Consider the following 17,521-nt stretch of genomic DNA (forward strand, 5'->3'; position numbering starts at 1 on the left):
TTCATATATCTGTGTCGATGTAAAAATAATAAGAAAAAAAACTAATCAAGACTTATTATCTAAATCATTGAGACATCTGAATCCAGAAAACAAGACGGTATTTCATGCGTAAATAAATAGCTTAGCTCTCTATCTCGGTTGCTCTAATAAATAATAACAATGGCCACCATTGTTTATTTCAGATGATAAACCTGCCAAACTTGACTTGTTTTTAGACTTAGTCAAAAGTTGTTTTTTTTTCATCTGTTTCTAATTCCTTAAAATAAACATGGCTGTCATAAATCGTGTGGGATCTCCGATGCACCGTTTGGATGAAAGCTTAGATGAATCGCCAGAAAAAATAAATTTAAGAAAACAGTTACTAAAAGCACAGCAAAGAACGAAATCCCGTATCCTTCTAATTCTAATGATTATGATATTGTATTGAAATTCATTGATATTTTTGTGTAAAGCGATTTAGAATTTTGATCTACATATAAATTGTAATCATTCTTTATCTTAGTATCTTATAGTTCAAGATCTAATAATATGTTAAATCAATAAATGATCAAATACCTTTACTTATTATTATACTTCTACTTATAGTTATAGATAATCTAAATTTACTCTATATTTTATATCATGGGATGAGACAAGACCGGTAATTTTGCTTTACAAAGGATAAAATAATGTGTTTTTAATGTAGTTGTATAAAAATTTAGGATCTTTAAAAAATTTAGGCCTATACCATTTTTGTGGCATCTGCAACAATATCAACTCAAAACTTTTGAAGATGACATTTCTAAACTTGATTCTTTGTCAGAATGGTATAATTTTTCCAACTGTCCAACAGTGTTATGTTGACAACTTTTGCATTGCAAAAAAAATTAAGATGATCTTAAGACAATATCATGCCCGTTTTACAGATGTTTGTGCACTATCACAATAGACCTATTTACCTTGCCTTAAATGTCACTCGCATAATAGTTTTGTCTAGTGGAGATGCCTTTATTAGACTTAATTTGACATGTGTATTAGCCCTTAAATTTTGGGTAAATGCTTAAAATGAATCAATTTTAATTTAGTGATTCACATCTTATTGATTAAATGTTGTTTATTCACTTTTATGAAGTGTTGACATTAGCTACTCCTAACTGGGAAAGTTTTTTTTTTTATAAGAGTGCTTGGAGTGGGGATGACACAAAAGCTAACGACACCATATGTCGCTTACCCTAGCTATTTCATCTTTGATATGACACGTCACTTCCTGTAAAAAACAAATATTCTACTATTTTAAGAAAATTATGCATGATTGATAATGTAAAAGTAAATATTTGTTAACATGTATTAATAATCTTTAACATATAAAAAAGCTTTTGTGATTGGTTCCATTGAAGATGTCAACATAAAAATTAGTAAATTGGATCAAAAACTTCAAAGTTACACAGCTCTAGTATGTGAAAGTAGAGCTTCCAACTATGAAGAAGAAAAATACAGATTTTCAAATACCAAAGGCAGAGAACAATATAATAAGAATGGTAACTATTGTTACTGAATATATTTATAACTTAAAAGCTTTCTAAAAAAAAATACCTTTATCACATTAAGCCAATGTGGTGGCCCAAAAGGTCTTGCCTTGAACTTGTTTACAGTAAAATGTTTATTAGAATGATCAGGCATCAGCTTCTAGAAAATTTATGCTTTATTCTCAAATAGCTGAATTAGCTCAGAAAATTATGTGATATCATAAAACAAGTCTAGAAAATTGATGGAAATTTAAGACAGCTAGGGCTGAGAAAAAACTATATAAAGAGGTGCATGATCTACACAAATCATAACACAATGTGACATTATGGACTAATTTTTTAGTCTAGATGTGGTTTCTTAAAAAGTGTGATAGCAATAATTAACTTTTTTTTTTCTAAAAGCCAAGGAAGCTAAAGAAATTCATGCCTTTGCTGGTATCTATACAATGAGATCAAGTAAGTGGAGAAATGATGTTTCTCATTTTTATTTTTATTTAACTTCAAGTCATAGTTAAATATGTATCAGTAGAAGCAGCCTTTTAAAAGAACATATTGTGTAGCATCTATTCCTCTATGTTGAATTGTACACTCTTAACAAAAGACTAAATGATAGAGTTGGCCTTTGAACCCCAAACTTTATTTTTCTTTAAAGATGGCATAAGGTCAGGACCTATCCTGCTTCTGTGGCTAATTTTTTTTGTGACCAGTGCAATGAATAATTGTCTTTACCACTCCCCTCCCCTACCAGTTATCAGATTTCTAGTGGTAACTGCATGGACTAATGAACAACCTTCACTTTTATTAGTTGTTGCTACAAAGTGCTCTGTTAAAATTCAAAAACTGAGAAGTAATTTTAATGCCAGAAAAAAAGATTATGGAACTGTTTAAAAAGTTGACCCTGTTGTAGCATGATTTGTATTTGTGAATGTGTGTTGTTGTTTTTTTCTGTGCTTAAAAGCCAGTCATAATAATTAGACTGTTACTATTTTTGGTGCTGTTTTTTCAGGTCTTGCCCCAACATTAAGTGAAAGGGTGAAAAATATCAACAAAATAAGTATGAAAACTAAAACAAAAGCAGCTCCAGTAAGTGATACACTACTACATAGGCTACTAACAATCATCAATCTTAAGTCTGACATTTGATGCAATCTATTATTTTTAATTGATAATTTTAATTAATATTTTGTTTCAGATTGTGTCAAAAGGAGACATAGGCAAGCCTAAGTTTGTTGAAGTAAGTACTCAAAAGACAACCATAATAACAATTTTATGTGCAAAAGATTGAAAATTAAGAATTATTTTTGACTTAAATATATCGAACATGCTTAAAACATAGAATTCAATCTTTAAGTGATAAAAACTTTGGCTGCCAAATTAAAGGCACTGATCTCAAATCCTGTTGAGGCAGCTAGGATTTAGTATTTGTGATAAGAGTGTGTTCTCATGTCCACATAGTTGTAATGTGTATCTGGTAAAATTTGTGGAAAAACAAGAGGCTTTTGATGACATATCACATGGCTTTTTATTAGGACTAATGGTAGATGCTGGGAAATCAAATAGCCAGCCCCACTTCTGAAATGGAAATGTATAAAGTACATCTACACTTATTGAACTTGTTGAACTATATATATGACAAAAAGCTATGTCATAAATATTTTATATCCAATTAGTTCAATTGGATCACATAGTCTATTTGTGTATAAAGAATTGTTATTTTATTAAAGAAGTCTATGATTAAAAGATATATAAAATGAAATGTGTATGTTGTAGTTGTGTCAATATCCTGGATATGATTCAGAGGAGTTGACACCATTACCTGCAGGTCTTTCAGCTAAAGAGTTTTTCTCTAAAGCATTTCATGCTTCTGGTCAACTTTATTATAAGGTTAGGATAATAATATATTTTATTATTCTATTATGTTTTTTTTAATCAGAATAACATTTCAATGCTCTAGAATTTGTTATGTTATTGTTTGATGCTAAACCTAAAAAATCTAAGTGCTTATAAGTGGTATGAAAGTAATGTTAGTGTATAACGTCTGAATTTCTAAAAAAAAAAATATTTCTTGTTTAAATTATCTATTTTTATTTAGTTTTTAAAATTAAGTGACTATATGATTTTTTTGGTTATTTTTACACGGAGCTGATTGAATTAATTTAATAGGGAAACCCATTTTTTTTTTCAGCCCTACAGCAAGTCTGAATTTGACACCTTACTCTACTCCAGAAATTCAGAAGCCATTTTTCTTGTTAGTATGCTGTTGACCAAATTTTTAGAAAAATTTTTTTATTGAAATTTAGGCATTCAAGTTTTAAAAAAAATTATATTTTAGCAGCAATTTAAAATATAATCTAATCTATTTTCAGGATATATTTTGGTACATATTTTTAGATAGATTTCAACAAAACCCTGCCATACAAGTCAAATTATTTGACAGAGTTGCACACAATTATGTGAAATTAATGATGTCTGGTGGCAATGTTGTTCTTAAAGATCTCTTTTTCAAGGTGATTGTAATTTTTTTTATGAAATTAGAGAAAATGTAAGGCTGTGTACTTGGTTAGAGATAAACTTGTTTGAAAAACTCAACTCTCAAAACTTGTTATGTTAAAACAGTGAAACTTTATTTCAGAACTATCCCATGTTGACTTCACAAGCAATTTATTCAGCATTCTGTTTTTCATTTCCTGACTCCTACAGACAGTTTGGGGAACATTTTAAAAATTATTTAACTTTTCTAATCTATGGATGGATGGCTGGTAAGAGCTGTTGGACTCATTACCTTACTTTTGTTTTAGTATCCAATATTTAAATACTATTAATCCTATACCTATTTTTTAAATGCACTTAAATACAACCAGTAGTGTTTTAAAAGCATACTCTAAATATTTTTATTTCCTAATTAATTGATTAATTATTAATATTCAATGATTTTTGCCTCACATTTCAAAACACTAGCTATCAGCTAATTGCATTGATTATATCAGGTCTCCGTCCAGCACCCAGAAGCTGGTTAAGTTGGCAGATGTCAACCCTGGAACCTGCCAACTTGAAACAAAGAGAGAACTTGATGAACAAGAAAAATGGTTTGCTCATTTTCATATTCTTATTTTAAATCAAGCATTTTCTTTTTTTTATTTTTTACACATTTTAAATTTCTAGTATGAAACTTTTGACTCCTAGAATTCAGTTAATCTTAGTTGAATAGTGCCACATTCCATTTCTACCAATATCAGCTGCTATGGAAAATTTATAATTGAAAAATTACAAAATAACATTAAATAAGGAGAATTCAGCACAAAATGCTAGTTGTTGTTTTTTTTTCACAACTAAAAGTGTCATGTCATTTATTAAGTCCATAAAAAGCCACCCTATGTATGCACAAAACTTATATAGGCTTAAAACCATACTTTAATAATAATAATAATAATAATAATTTTATTTATAAAGCGCTATTAACAAACAAAATGTAGGCTCAAGGCGCTGTAACAACATTACAAACAAAAACACGAGAGCTAAAATGACAGTTAATCTAAAAAAGTTTTAAACAGATAGGTCTTAATGTTCTTCTTAAAAGTGGTGTAGCGTGTTGTCTGTCTGAGATCAATGGGGAGTGAGTTCCAAACCTTTATATTGGTCCGTGAACTGAAAAAGCCAGCAGACCGTAGCTATTGAGGGAGAAACATGGCACTACTAAAAGCGTTGAGTCCATTGAGTGCAGGGCTCTCTGGGGGACATATGGAGTAATCAGTTCGCTAAGGTACAAGGGCATCTCGTTGTTATATATACACTGATGACAAAGTGTGGCGACCTTGTAATCGATTCTCGCTTTCACAGGAAGCCAATGGAGCGTGCGCAAGAGCGTAGTAGCAGAATCTTGTCTAGTTTTTTTAAGGACTATTCTTTAAAAGAATGTGAGCCAAATTAATCCAAAAAACTCAGATACACACTCTTCCTTAATAGTTAAATTGAAAGAAGAAACTCCAAATGTTCAATCTATAGATAAAAGTCAAAAGATCACAACTGCTTTAAAATGTCTTTATCTCACAAAAAAAATAAAATAATAATCACCCATAAACTTTCAGGCCATATCTTATTTATAATGCTATAACAATTGAAGACCTGGGATTATACCATACAGGAGTAACTTATTCATACAGACATAAAATTCAACAAAGTATCAAACTATATAATACTACATTTTAAAGGGTTTTATGATCTTCTTTTATTAATTTAATTGTTTACAGGAAGCTCAATACTAAACCTAAACTATCTGGATTCATTGGTTACCACGAACTCCAAGGATACAACATCCTCTTCCTCTGCTGATGTTTCTACATCCAGATCATCAACTCATTCTAATTTTAGGACTAAAAAGCAGAGAATCGCAAAAAAGGTAGACCTTAAGTATAATACAAATTGTTCAGTTCTAGTTCTGCTTTTTAAAATGATACTTTTTAAATTTCTCTACTATCTACTGTTTACATTTTGGACATTCCTTCAGAAATGAAGATTATTATGCCTTAGTTTAAATCACCTGTAGGGCAGCAAGGTATGAAAGTGAGCATGGTTCATAATGACAGTCCAAAGCTCATACCACATGATAGGAGCTATATATATATGGCTCCTTTTGTCTCGAAAGGCAATGGATGCGCCCAAATGAGTCACTGGTTTTGGCTTAATCTTGAGACGGGGCAGAATCTGGTGTGGCTAATCAAGCCAATTCTAGAACGGCAGACTTTGCCACAATTCGTACATGTGTATGCCTCTGATCTAGGGCTAGCAGACAGGGCAGCTTTCTTTTTATCCCTCTTGATTAAAGCCGCTTCAATTCTTTTGTTCTCAGCAAGGGTTGTCCCAGCACGCACAGTCTGTCTCCATGCACTCCGGTCTTTGGCTATGTTTTCCCACATACTTTCGCTGATGCCTGAGGCTCTCATGTCTCGCTTGCAGACATCTCTATATGTTAGTCTTGGGCGGCCCTTGGGTCTGACTCCTTCCACAAGCTCAGCATATAAGATATCTTTCGGGATTCTGCCATCTGGCATGCGGGTGACATGTCCGAGCCAGCGTAATCTTCTTTGTGTCAGGAGAGCATACATGCTGCTCATATTGGCCAATCTTAAAACTTCCTGATTGGAGACATGGTCCCTCCAAGAGATGCCCATTATGCGTCTCAGGCAGCGCAAGTGGAAACTATTCAATCTGTGCTCTTGGTACATGTATGTTGACCAGCTCTCACTGCCATAAAGGAGAGTGCTCACAACACAGGCGTTGTAGACTAGGATTTTGGTCGCTGTGGTCAATTTACCATTTTCCCAGACGCGCTTGGAGAGTTTTGCCAACGCTGTGGTAGCTTTTCCTATCCTTTTTGTCAGCTCGATGTCTAAGTCTAGGTTACTGACAATTGTTGAACCCAAGTAGGTAAATTCCTGCACCACTGAAAGGGTGTGGTTCCCAATTTGTATTATAGGTATTTCTGCGACGTCTTGTGCCAGGATTTCGGTCTTGGAGAGACTTATAGTAAGGCTAAACTCTTGACAAGCAGCTGCTAAGGCGTTCACTAGCTTCTGTAGACCTCCTTGTGAGTGAGATACGAGTGCCGCGTCATCGGCAAACAACAGCTCCCTTATCAAGATACGACGCCTTTTCGTTTTGGCTTTAAGACGTGCCAGGTTAAAGAGCCTTCCATCGGATCTGCTATGGATGTATATTCCGTCTTCCAGGGATTTAAAAGCACTGGATAGTACGACTGAGAAGAAGATGCCAAATAGTGTAGGGGCCAGTACACATCCTTGTTTGACACCGCTCTTAATGGAGAATGGCCTGGAGGAAGAACTTTCAAACTGAACGGTGCCCTGCATATTTTCGTGAAAAGCTGACACTAGTTTTCTTAACTTATTTGGGCAGCCGATTCTCTCTAGTACAGCAAACAGACCGCTTCTGCTAACAAGGTCAAAGGCCTTGGTCAAATCAATAAATGCTATGAAGAGGGGCTGCTTTTGTTCTCTACTCTTCTCCTGTAGCTGCCGAAGAGAGAAAATCATATCTGTTGTAGATCTACCTGCCCTAAAGCCACACTGCGACTCTGGATAAACACGATCTGCCAGGATCTGTAATCGCTTTAGTAATACTCTAGCAAAAGCCTTTCCGACTATGCTAAGCAGTGAGATGCCTCTGTAATTGTTACAATCAGAGCGGTCGCCTTTATTTTTATAAATTGTAACAATGTTGGAGTCTTTCAATTCCTGGGGGACCATTCCTTGTTCCCAGCACAAGCTTAGCAGTTCATGGAGTGGTTTGATTAGGGCATGTTTTCCAGCCTGAATTACTTCAGCAGGAATGCCATCTCCTCCGGGTGTTTTCCCATGTGCAAGCATGTCAATGGCAATGCTCAGCTCCTTTACTGAGGGCGTTTTGTCTAATTCCGTCAAAACTGGAAGTGATGGGAAGTTGGAAACAGCATTTGGTGAGATGGCGTTTTCAATCTGGTAGAGTTCTGCATAGTGTTCAACCCATCGTTCCATTTGCAGCGCACGATCGCTGATGATTGAGCCATCTTTTGACTTGAGCGGAGCACACTTGCTGGTGTGAGGTCCAAAGGCTTTTCTCATGCCCTCATATAGTCCTCTTATGTTACCACAGTCGGCACAAGATTGAATATCTTCGCATAGCTCCTGCCAGTATTTGTTAGCACATTGTCTCGCTACTCTTTGGGCATTGTTACGTGCAGCTCTGAGCCTTTTTAAGTTGCTTGGGGTGGGATCCTTCTTGTAGATTAGCATGGCTGCTCTCTTTTTCGTAGTGGCAGTTTCCATTTCTGGTAGACTAGCTTCAAACCAGTCTTCGCTTTTCTTGGTTTTGTTTCCAAAGACCAGTGATGATGTTTGGTAGATTGTATCACGCATAAACGTCCAGCTTTTTTCTACCTCAGTCACAGAGAAGTTTTTAAAAGCTTCCTCTAATTTGTTCTCAAATTCGGTGCAAAGATCAGGATTTTTTGTGCTAGTAGTATTCAGGCGTGATTTTCTTTTTCCCTGTGATGTGTGGATCTTAGTTGGCGGCAGTCTTGTCCGGCAGGACACTAAAGTATGATCAGTATCACAATCCGCGCTTTGGTAGCTACGTGTCAGCAGTATATTTCCAATGTCCTTTTTTCGTGTCAGTATCATATCCAGCTGGTGCCAGTGCCCAGACCTAGGGTGCCTCCATGAGACACAGTGCTGTGGTTTTGTTCTGAAGTATGTGTTGGTAATGCAGAGCTTATGGTATGTGCAGAATTCAAGCAGTCTTTGTCCGTTCTCATTCATCTTTCCGATTCCAAAAAGCCCAAGACAGTCTGGCCAGGTAGTGTGATCTGATCCTACTCTGGCATTGAAGTCACCTAGAAGGATCATATGTTCTTTTTGAGGAATGTTTGCAATGGCTTCTTTGAGGTCTTCATAGAACTTGTCTTTGTCCTCCTGAAGCGAGCTTAGTGTGGGGGCATAGGCACTAATTAGAGTGACTTTTCCAGATGCTGTCATCATACTTATGCTTAGTAGCCGTTCCGAGCCACCAACTGGAGGGACTATCATGGGAAGAAGACTGTTCTTGACAGCAAAGCCCACACCATGTATTCGAGTCTCATCCTGTGCTTTCCCTTTCCAAAAGAAAGTGTAGTCAGTCTCGCGGAGCATGCCGTTTTCGGCCAGTCGGGTTTCTTGCAGGGCTGCAATGTCGATATGTAGCCTTTTTAGCTCGTTGTTTATAACTGCCGTCTTCCTTGCATCGTCGATCTGCCTTAGATCATCAGTGAGACCAGGACACATTGTCCTGACATTCCAAGTGGCCAGTCGCATGACAGGGATTTTCTTTTTCAGTTTAATTTTTCTTCTTTTGTTGCTTGGTGCAAGTTTCCAGCCTACTTGTCGTTTTAAACTAAGCTCTAAGCACCCATTAGAGCAGGCAGGCTGTGGCGGATCAGCACCTAACTGACTGGGGGCTGCCCAGGTTGAGGCGGGCGGTAGCTGATCAGTGAGGCGCGAAGACCTCTCCCACCGTCAGAGACAACCCGTGGCGTCCATACATTACGCCAATCAAGTTGGACTTATAACCCGTAACTGTTGTCTCCCGTGTTGTTTTAGCCGCTTTGCAGCAACACCAGAGTTTCCTCTCCGGGGCGCATTCCTGGGCCTTGGATAAAGGGGTCATGGGTGGCCCATGCGTCATGATCCCTCTCTTGACCTTGCTGATGTGATCCAAAGGAACGCATCGCATTACATTTGGCACCAACTCAGTTGCAGAAGCTGCCGGAGGAATTTCGCAGCTTATACTCCCAACGCCTAAGGGGCTTCACTCCTGATTTCTCCTCGAGGTTGTCTCCTGAAGCCTCAGTACCGCAAGGCAGCGGGGGTTTGAAGTCAGAGTACCCCTCTCCTAGATGAACTGCCTTACTAGGCTGACGAGCTCCATCTGCCCGAAGCTCCCGGTTTTGTGGCGCCAGGTATCCGCCTTCACCCCTTCACCTGTTAGTAAGAGCAGTTTCGCCGGGCTTAATATCTAAGCCACACGAGCAGGCCAGGTGCTGGACTTAGTTGTCAGAGGCTATTTGAGACGCATGCCATTAGGAGTATTTTATAGACAATGGGAGCTTAACCCCATTGACACCCCTGGCCATGACAACCTTTGAAACTGATAGGAGCTATAGTTTAACCCATATATGTTAATTTATTTGTAATTTTAGTTCCTTTTTTTTTTTTAAACTTACATAGATATACTATAGTTTTCTGCTCTCTGTTTTCTAGACTTATTAAATGGATATGAGGGTAACTGGGCTGCAACTACTCCTTTCTAAACAAACTTAATTTTTGGAAGCTTTATTGTATAGTTACAACGAATTTTAATGAATTATTTATGTTCACCTTTGTAGAAACCAGTGTTCTTTCAAATGTAACCTAACAAAAAGATTTGTAAAACAAGATGATGTAACTCTTTATGATTTTATGTAAGAAATGAAATGATGAATGTGATTATAATTAAACATAGCAGGGACATTTAAAATGTAAACATAACACTTGGAATATTTGTTGTTGTCTATTTTGTTATATAGTCTCTATATTCTATTTATATGTCTTTTCAGTTATACTCTCCATCATCCAGCTACATATTGGAGTCTGTGGAAGCAGCTCAGAATAGTACCAGACCACAGAAAGAAGGTTCTTTTATTCTATGTCTATATTAAGGGTTAACTAAGCATAGACATTCGAAAGTTCCAAAACATGACAATGGAGTTCAAACATTACCATAGGATGTAGTTTAAAAGAAAGCTATGTAGTCAGCACAATAACCAATTTAAAGATCTATTTTAACAATATACTTAAACATCCTACTTTAATAAATTTTCATTTTTTGAACTTTCAATGCAAGACTAGGTGTCAATAGTTTCCTATTTTAATAATAGTTTGATTAGGAAATATAGCAGGGTACACTTAAATTTTTTTTTTCTGATCTTCAGACACAATGCCTATTTATTATGTTAATACACTTTTAATCCATCTATTTAAAAAAGCTTTTTGAACTATGCCAATCATTTTATAACAAAAGTAACTTTTGTAGGTGTGATTGTTTCATATGATAATGTTGGATAAAATTGTAGCCTATATTCTAATTGACATGGTTGTAGTTAGTCAAGACTGAATATAAAATTAAAGTAATACCTAATGGTATCCTTTTTGTATTTAAAAGATTAACAGTTACATCTTTACTAAATAGTTAGAAAATCTTTGGGTTTTTTTTTCAATTAAAAACTAAATGTCAATGACTAGGTAAAGGCAGAGTTTGGGTAAATGACCTTTTGACCCCAATACAAGAGATACAGAGTGAAGAGGAAGATGAAATCACTAAGTCAACTATAGCAAATCTTCAACTTTTGGAAGCAGAAACTTCTACTGCTAATGACATGAAGGTATTACTTCTATAATTTTTCTTATCCTTAAAGTATGTAACTTTTTGAGTTAAAAACAAAAGTAGAAAACAGAAGAACAAACCTCTTTTGACTGAAGTAGGCATGTAGCCTGGCAGTGGTATTCAAACAAAAGTAGAAAACAGAAGAACAAACCTCTTTTGACTGAAGTAGACATGTAGCCTTGGCAGTGGTATTCAAACAAAAGTAGAAAACAGAAGAACAAACCTCTTTTGACTGAAGTAGACATGTAGCCTTGGCAGTGGTATTCAAACAAAAGTAGAAAACAGAAGAACAAACCTCTTTTGACTGAAGTAGACATGTAGCCTTGGCAGTGGTATTCAAACAAAAGTAAAAGAGTAAAAGTTCAGTGACCTCTGAACAGGTATCAATAAAAAAAAACTGCATTCAAATGATGTGAGAATTTAAATTTCAACTTCCCCACCCCTTCACTCCAGCTATTTGTTGACAACAGGTGTAGAAAGCTGATTTTTTTTATTGTGTCCTGTGAAAATCATTTACAATTCATCATTAAAAAGATTCATGATTTATTAATCCCTTCTTTAAAAAGATTCATGATTTATTAATCCCTTCATTAAAAAGATTCATGATTTATTAATCCCTTCATTAAAAAGATTCATGATTTATTAATCCCTTCATATAAAAGATTCATGATTTATTAATCCCTTCATTAAAAAGATTCATGATTTATTAATCCCTTCATTAAAAAGATTCATGATTTATTAATCCCTTCATTAAAAAGATTCATGATTTATTAATCCCTTCATTTCTTACTTTCCTTATTTAAATGGCGTTACATACACACTGACTTGCTGGCTGCCATTAGCCAGCAGATGATGTTGTTAAGCAGACTCATTAGTTTTTGTTTTCTGAAATTTGATTTTTTTTTAGTTTGTGCCATAATTTTTCAGTTTAGAAAGGAATGTTTTAAAATATATGTGTATAGATGTTTGTGTAAAAGTTTCATATGACAGGGAAAAAAACTTTTTGCCACTTAACTTCTTAATAATAAAGAAATTATTTTAGACTTTTTTTTTATTGTCTGAATACAAAATTAGATGCTTTTTAATTGAATCACTGTAACTTTTTTAATATCCAATCAGAAAATGAAATTAGAAATGTTTAGCCAGTAAGCTACTCATTTATTAACAATTGAGTTTTTAAAAAAATCAAGTCAATGGAGTCAGCAAAGAAAAATCTGAAAATGTGAGAAATAAATGTTCTAAATACTTCAGAATAAAAGATTATCTCTTAAACCTATGGTGACCAACTTTTTTTGACTTAGAAGCCAGATACATTTCTGACATACCAGTCATTGGTTATGTCACTGCAAAGAATCATTGAGTCTGAGAGAAGCTACAAATCAGTAATGATAATAAAGATAGATAGGTCATAGTAAAGTTCCCCTTTCTGACCTTGTGGTACTTAAGGCCTATGATGTAAAGGTCATCTGTTTCTGTGGTTTACGGTTACCAAGGGTGTCATGTGGTCAGCACAATGACCAGCTGCCTTTACTTTTCCCCAACTAATGTCAGGTACCCATTAGAGCTGGGTGGACTCAGAGGCGCCCAAAGATCCCAAAATAAAAATCCCAGTCTTCACCAGGATTTGAACTGGGGACCCCAGTTCAGAAGACAAGCGCTTTACCCCTCAGCTACCGTGCCTCCTTAGATAGGTCAAACATTTTTTAAATTATTAATACATGGAATATTTGCATTAATGGCGAATAATTATATCTCATCTTATAAATTATTACTTACTTTAAATAAAAAAAAAAGATAAGTATGTCCTACATGCATCCATATGTTAATCTTGTTGTGCATATTATTTAAGACTTAAATCAGCTCAGTCTGAATCTATTTAGAAACTTGTAACTTGTAAGAATCAATAAAAATTACTTTGTCTTTGCAACTTGAAAAAGACATTGTTTGTATTGGACTGGATTTAAAAAAAAAAAAAGCCCTTAATAAATTGTTCTCTTCTGGATGCTAATAAAAGTACATGCTAGAATACACAAAGTAATATGATTCTCTTCATAGCTACATAGTGCAGTGAGCTAATTTCCATAAAAACATAAGTATGTTTCATTTTGATTTTAAAAGTTATAAATATAGTTGTAGGCCTACTGTCAGTAATCATAATTTTGTTTCTAATTCTAGTCCCACCCAGTTGGACATGGTTGTGATTTTGTAAAGCTGGTTTTCAATACAGAAGGTCACAGTCCATTGGTTTCTCACTTCTTGAAGTCCTCTGGATTGCATCGCAATGCTGGACAAACTATCAGAATACAGAGGATAGAAATTGATCATCTTCCACCATATCCTTTTAATCTTTCTTTCAAATGTTTTAAAACTTGTTTACAGAAAGAAATTATTAATAATATATTAATGAGGATAAGTCACTTATTTAGTGAAATCAATTAGCCTTGTTGTTTGCAAAATGTTTTACATGTTTCAGATGTTCCTTCAGAGTTGAAGATAATTTACTTCCTAGTCCAAACCTCCCGCAGGATGATGGGGGATGGCAGTGGGCAGGGTATGAACCCGGGACCATCAACAAGTCCTAATGACAGTCCAGTGCACATACAGCACTACCAGGCAGCCTTTATGTTCTGTACAAGCTTTGTCTACATTAAACAAAAAAATTCTACACAAATATTTACTTTAACAAACAGTGCTAATTCACTATAAGATAAATGAGTTTCTTCTTAAATGTTTCATGAGACTTGGTATGTCTCTTGGACACTGGTGTATTTTAATAGTACTTGGAAAGGCTTCTGGGTTGTCCACAGTTTCTAAAAAGTTAGCCACTATCATTCACTAATGTATTACAATTACTTGCAACGTTGCACTTTGTTCTGGGTTTGATGGGAAACAATGGTGTAAAGTGTCTGAGTGATTTTTTTTTTAAATTTAAGCAGCACTGTTTTGAGCCATCGGTAGCCTGTTTTGTCACTGATCATAAAAACATACAAAAATCTATTTTGGATAAAATAAAATATACAACCTCAACAATTGTCAGTGCTGTTATTAAACTTTGTCCAACATTAGAAAAAAGGCTGATGGTACTAAATTATGAAGATTTTTTAAAAATTGATTTAAGAGAATTTCAGATTATAATAATGGTTCATGAAATATCATTTTTGTAATAGCTAGTTATAATGTTTTGTTGATGCAATGCACAAATCGTAGACAAATTTACTTATGGGTAATAAGATTATTATTATAATTATTATTATTTGATAGTAAATGATATCAAGATGTCAAGACAGTTGTTCGTGTAATACCTGTCTTATGCTCCTTCAGAAATAAAGATTATTACATCCCAGCCCTAACCTCCTTGCAGAACAATCTGGAATGCAAACCACACAACCAGGGAGTCTTCATTGTTCTGACAAACATTTCAAATATTCATCATCATTGTATTAAATATTTTAATATATTTATAAATATGTACTTTAAAATTATCCTTGTTTGGCAAAATTATTTTAAACTGTCATGGATTTGTGGATAATAATTGCATCTCATTTCTTTTCAAAACTTACATGACATTTTAATTATCATACTTCCCTAACACAATTGTACACTAGATGCTACAACTTACAAAGATGTGATATCAGAATCTTCTAAGAAAATAAAGAAAATGAAAAAAGATTATGAAAAGTGAGTTTATTTTGTATCTTTGAATGTATTATGGCTTCGTTTTGTTGTTAATTAATCAGTTAAAACCACTGAAAATGAAAAAAATCATTTGAATAAAAAAAAATGATACATGAATTGTGATAATCTTCTATTGAAACTGATGTATTTCTACTATCCTCAACAGCATGTGTCGACAAAACCAACAAGAGAATCTCATGTTTATTAAAGAACAGCAAGCCGAATTAAGACATTTAATGCAGAAACAATCTGCTCTGTTGGCTAATAAAAAAGAAGTGAAGAGGTTGAGTGATTTAATCATAATGGAACAAAGGGTAAGTCCATACACAAGGGTTCTTAGTGGAATATACCAGTCACATTATGTGTATGTTGTTTTTTTAAGGGGCTGGGGAGAGAGAGTTTCCATATTTAAAAAATAATACCCACATTTTGAGGAAAATTTTGGTCATAATTTCTGTCCCCTTGCTTCAAGTGAGAGAGCCATCTGAGGCTAGTTCTAACTGGACTGGACCAGGGCTGGATTTAGGCCTATGACAGTGCAACACTGTGCTGCTCCCTTGGGCTTTATCCAGGGGGCCTCCACATTAAAAAAAACAAAAACATTTTGAACAATATATGCATATGCTGCTCCCTAGGGCTTTATCCAGGAGGCCTCCACATTAAAAAAACAACAACAAACATTTTTAACAAACTATGCATATTAAATATAAGACAATAAGGGAAAGGAGATTAGATATGACATGCTTTTAGATGTATTAATTTTATTAAGTCCATTTACCATGAAGGAAAAGGGTATGGGCCTCCATAAAAATCCTGCAGAGCCTCAATTTACTTCAATATGGCATTGCAAAAAGTTCTAAAAAATAACTGAGGTGGAAAAATAAGTGCCCTGGACATCTTCTGTCACATCCTGGATCTCAGCCCCTTCAGAGCATCACACTAACCCATCTCAAAAATCCTCATGATGGTTTCCCTTCATAATAGCACAGATCTTTGTCTTAGTGCATTCCAAACCCAGCATAACCAGCAACCTGAATAGCATTGTAGAGAAGCTGTCAGGATCAACACACTACTTTTTAAAGGCACATTTTGCAACTCAGTTTCAATTTGTACAATTACAAACATTGACATGTCATTAAAGAATGTCTTGCATTAGAAGTTTTTCTCAATCAGTTGTGTACAGCAATTACAGTTATCTCCCTATCTGCTCTATTTTACTTATTTCAAATGTTCACCAGTTGTGACAAATACATTTTAGATAAAGCAAGCCTAAAATGTGATATGTGTTGCTGCTTACTTGGCATAATTTAAAAAGTGAATGGTAGACCTCCAAAAATTATGTACTGAATTGGAATTTTAATATACTTGGATCTTTTCCATTCACATTTGTTTACTGTATATAATGTTTGTCTAATGCTGATATATTTAAGTATAAACTTTTCAAACAAAAATAAATATCATAACATTATATATTCCCAGAAAAGTGAAGACTCAGTTTCAGCTGGTGCAGACGTGGCTCTTAAAGCAGCTCTTTTAGCTCAAGAATGAAGGGATTAATTTAAAAACAAACTTTTTAGTTCCATGTATTTAGTGTAAGCATTGCTGTGATATTAAATACTTCATTGATGCATCTTTATTTGATGATACAAGTATTTGTGTAAAAAAAAGTCAATAATCTCGCATGTTTGTAGAAGTCATTCAATTTGTAGTTTGATATGGTAGAAAAATAAATGTGTTGCTGATCAACAAAACAAGCCACTTGAGAAGTTTGTCTTTTTTTTTCCAATGTGTGGTGCATACATTTTAAATGTTGCATGAGACTGATTTTTTAAGGTTTGTTTTCAATCATAAATATTTTGTAGTGTTTTATATCATGTTGAGTTTCCCATAAAATGATTTATGTCAATAAAATTCTCAATTTAGCTTCTTTGGCCTATCAATTTCCAGTTACTGTACATTGCAGGAAGGTCTTTAGCATGGCTTAATATGGCTGGATCAATTTTAATTTTTTTTTTAAACCAATATCAGTTATGAAAAGCCTGATCTGATTAAAGGTTATCTATTGGTCATTGCTAATCACATCATGTCCCACTTGTACAAAGTCATCAGTGACCAAGGAATAAATAATTTAAACCCTTTATCACCAGGCTAGACACAAATACAGTTCAATAATAAAGCAAAATTATTCAGGAACAAATAATTGATACTAGACCAATGTTGACTAAATAAATTGTGATGACTAAGAAGGAATTGTAAGAATTGAGATATAGTGACTTCTTGCAACAAGGAAGATAGATAATGCCTGCATGATTTTATTAATGAGATGTCTTATTAGACTTTAATCACAGTGTTAAGTAATGCTTGCATTTAACTATTTGATTTTATTGACATCT

The 17,521-nt window shown here is 34.5% G+C and overlaps 1 protein-coding gene across 2 annotated transcripts; it reads left to right on the plus strand.

Moving 5' to 3' along the window:
• Positions 1 to 3: 3 nt before the first annotated feature.
• On the plus strand, positions 4 to 16,884 carry LOC106063189 (protein FAM227A-like). 2 transcript variants are annotated; one of them, XM_056019009.1, is made up of 17 exons: positions 5 to 389; positions 1,353 to 1,517; positions 1,908 to 1,961; positions 2,512 to 2,588; positions 2,698 to 2,739; positions 3,276 to 3,389; positions 3,691 to 3,753; positions 3,872 to 4,012; positions 4,138 to 4,264; positions 4,493 to 4,591; positions 5,753 to 5,901; positions 10,627 to 10,702; positions 11,312 to 11,451; positions 13,629 to 13,785; positions 15,053 to 15,131; positions 15,295 to 15,442; positions 16,608 to 16,884. In XM_056019009.1, the coding sequence occupies exons 1-17, from the start codon at positions 269 to 271 to the stop codon at positions 16,674 to 16,676; spliced, it is 1,821 nt and encodes a 606-aa protein (XP_055874984.1). In that variant the 5' UTR covers positions 5 to 268; the 3' UTR covers positions 16,677 to 16,884. The 2 variants fall into 2 exon arrangements, with proteins under 2 accessions (XP_055874985.1, XP_055874984.1); XM_056019010.1 differs by lacking the exon at positions 3,276 to 3,389 and having other exon boundaries at positions 4 to 389.
• The last annotated feature ends 637 nt before the right edge of the window (positions 16,885 to 17,521 follow it).

This window comes from Biomphalaria glabrata, chromosome 2, assembly GCF_947242115.1.
Source record: "Biomphalaria glabrata chromosome 2, xgBioGlab47.1, whole genome shotgun sequence".
NCBI classification, from domain to species: Eukaryota; Metazoa; Mollusca; class Gastropoda; family Planorbidae; genus Biomphalaria; species Biomphalaria glabrata.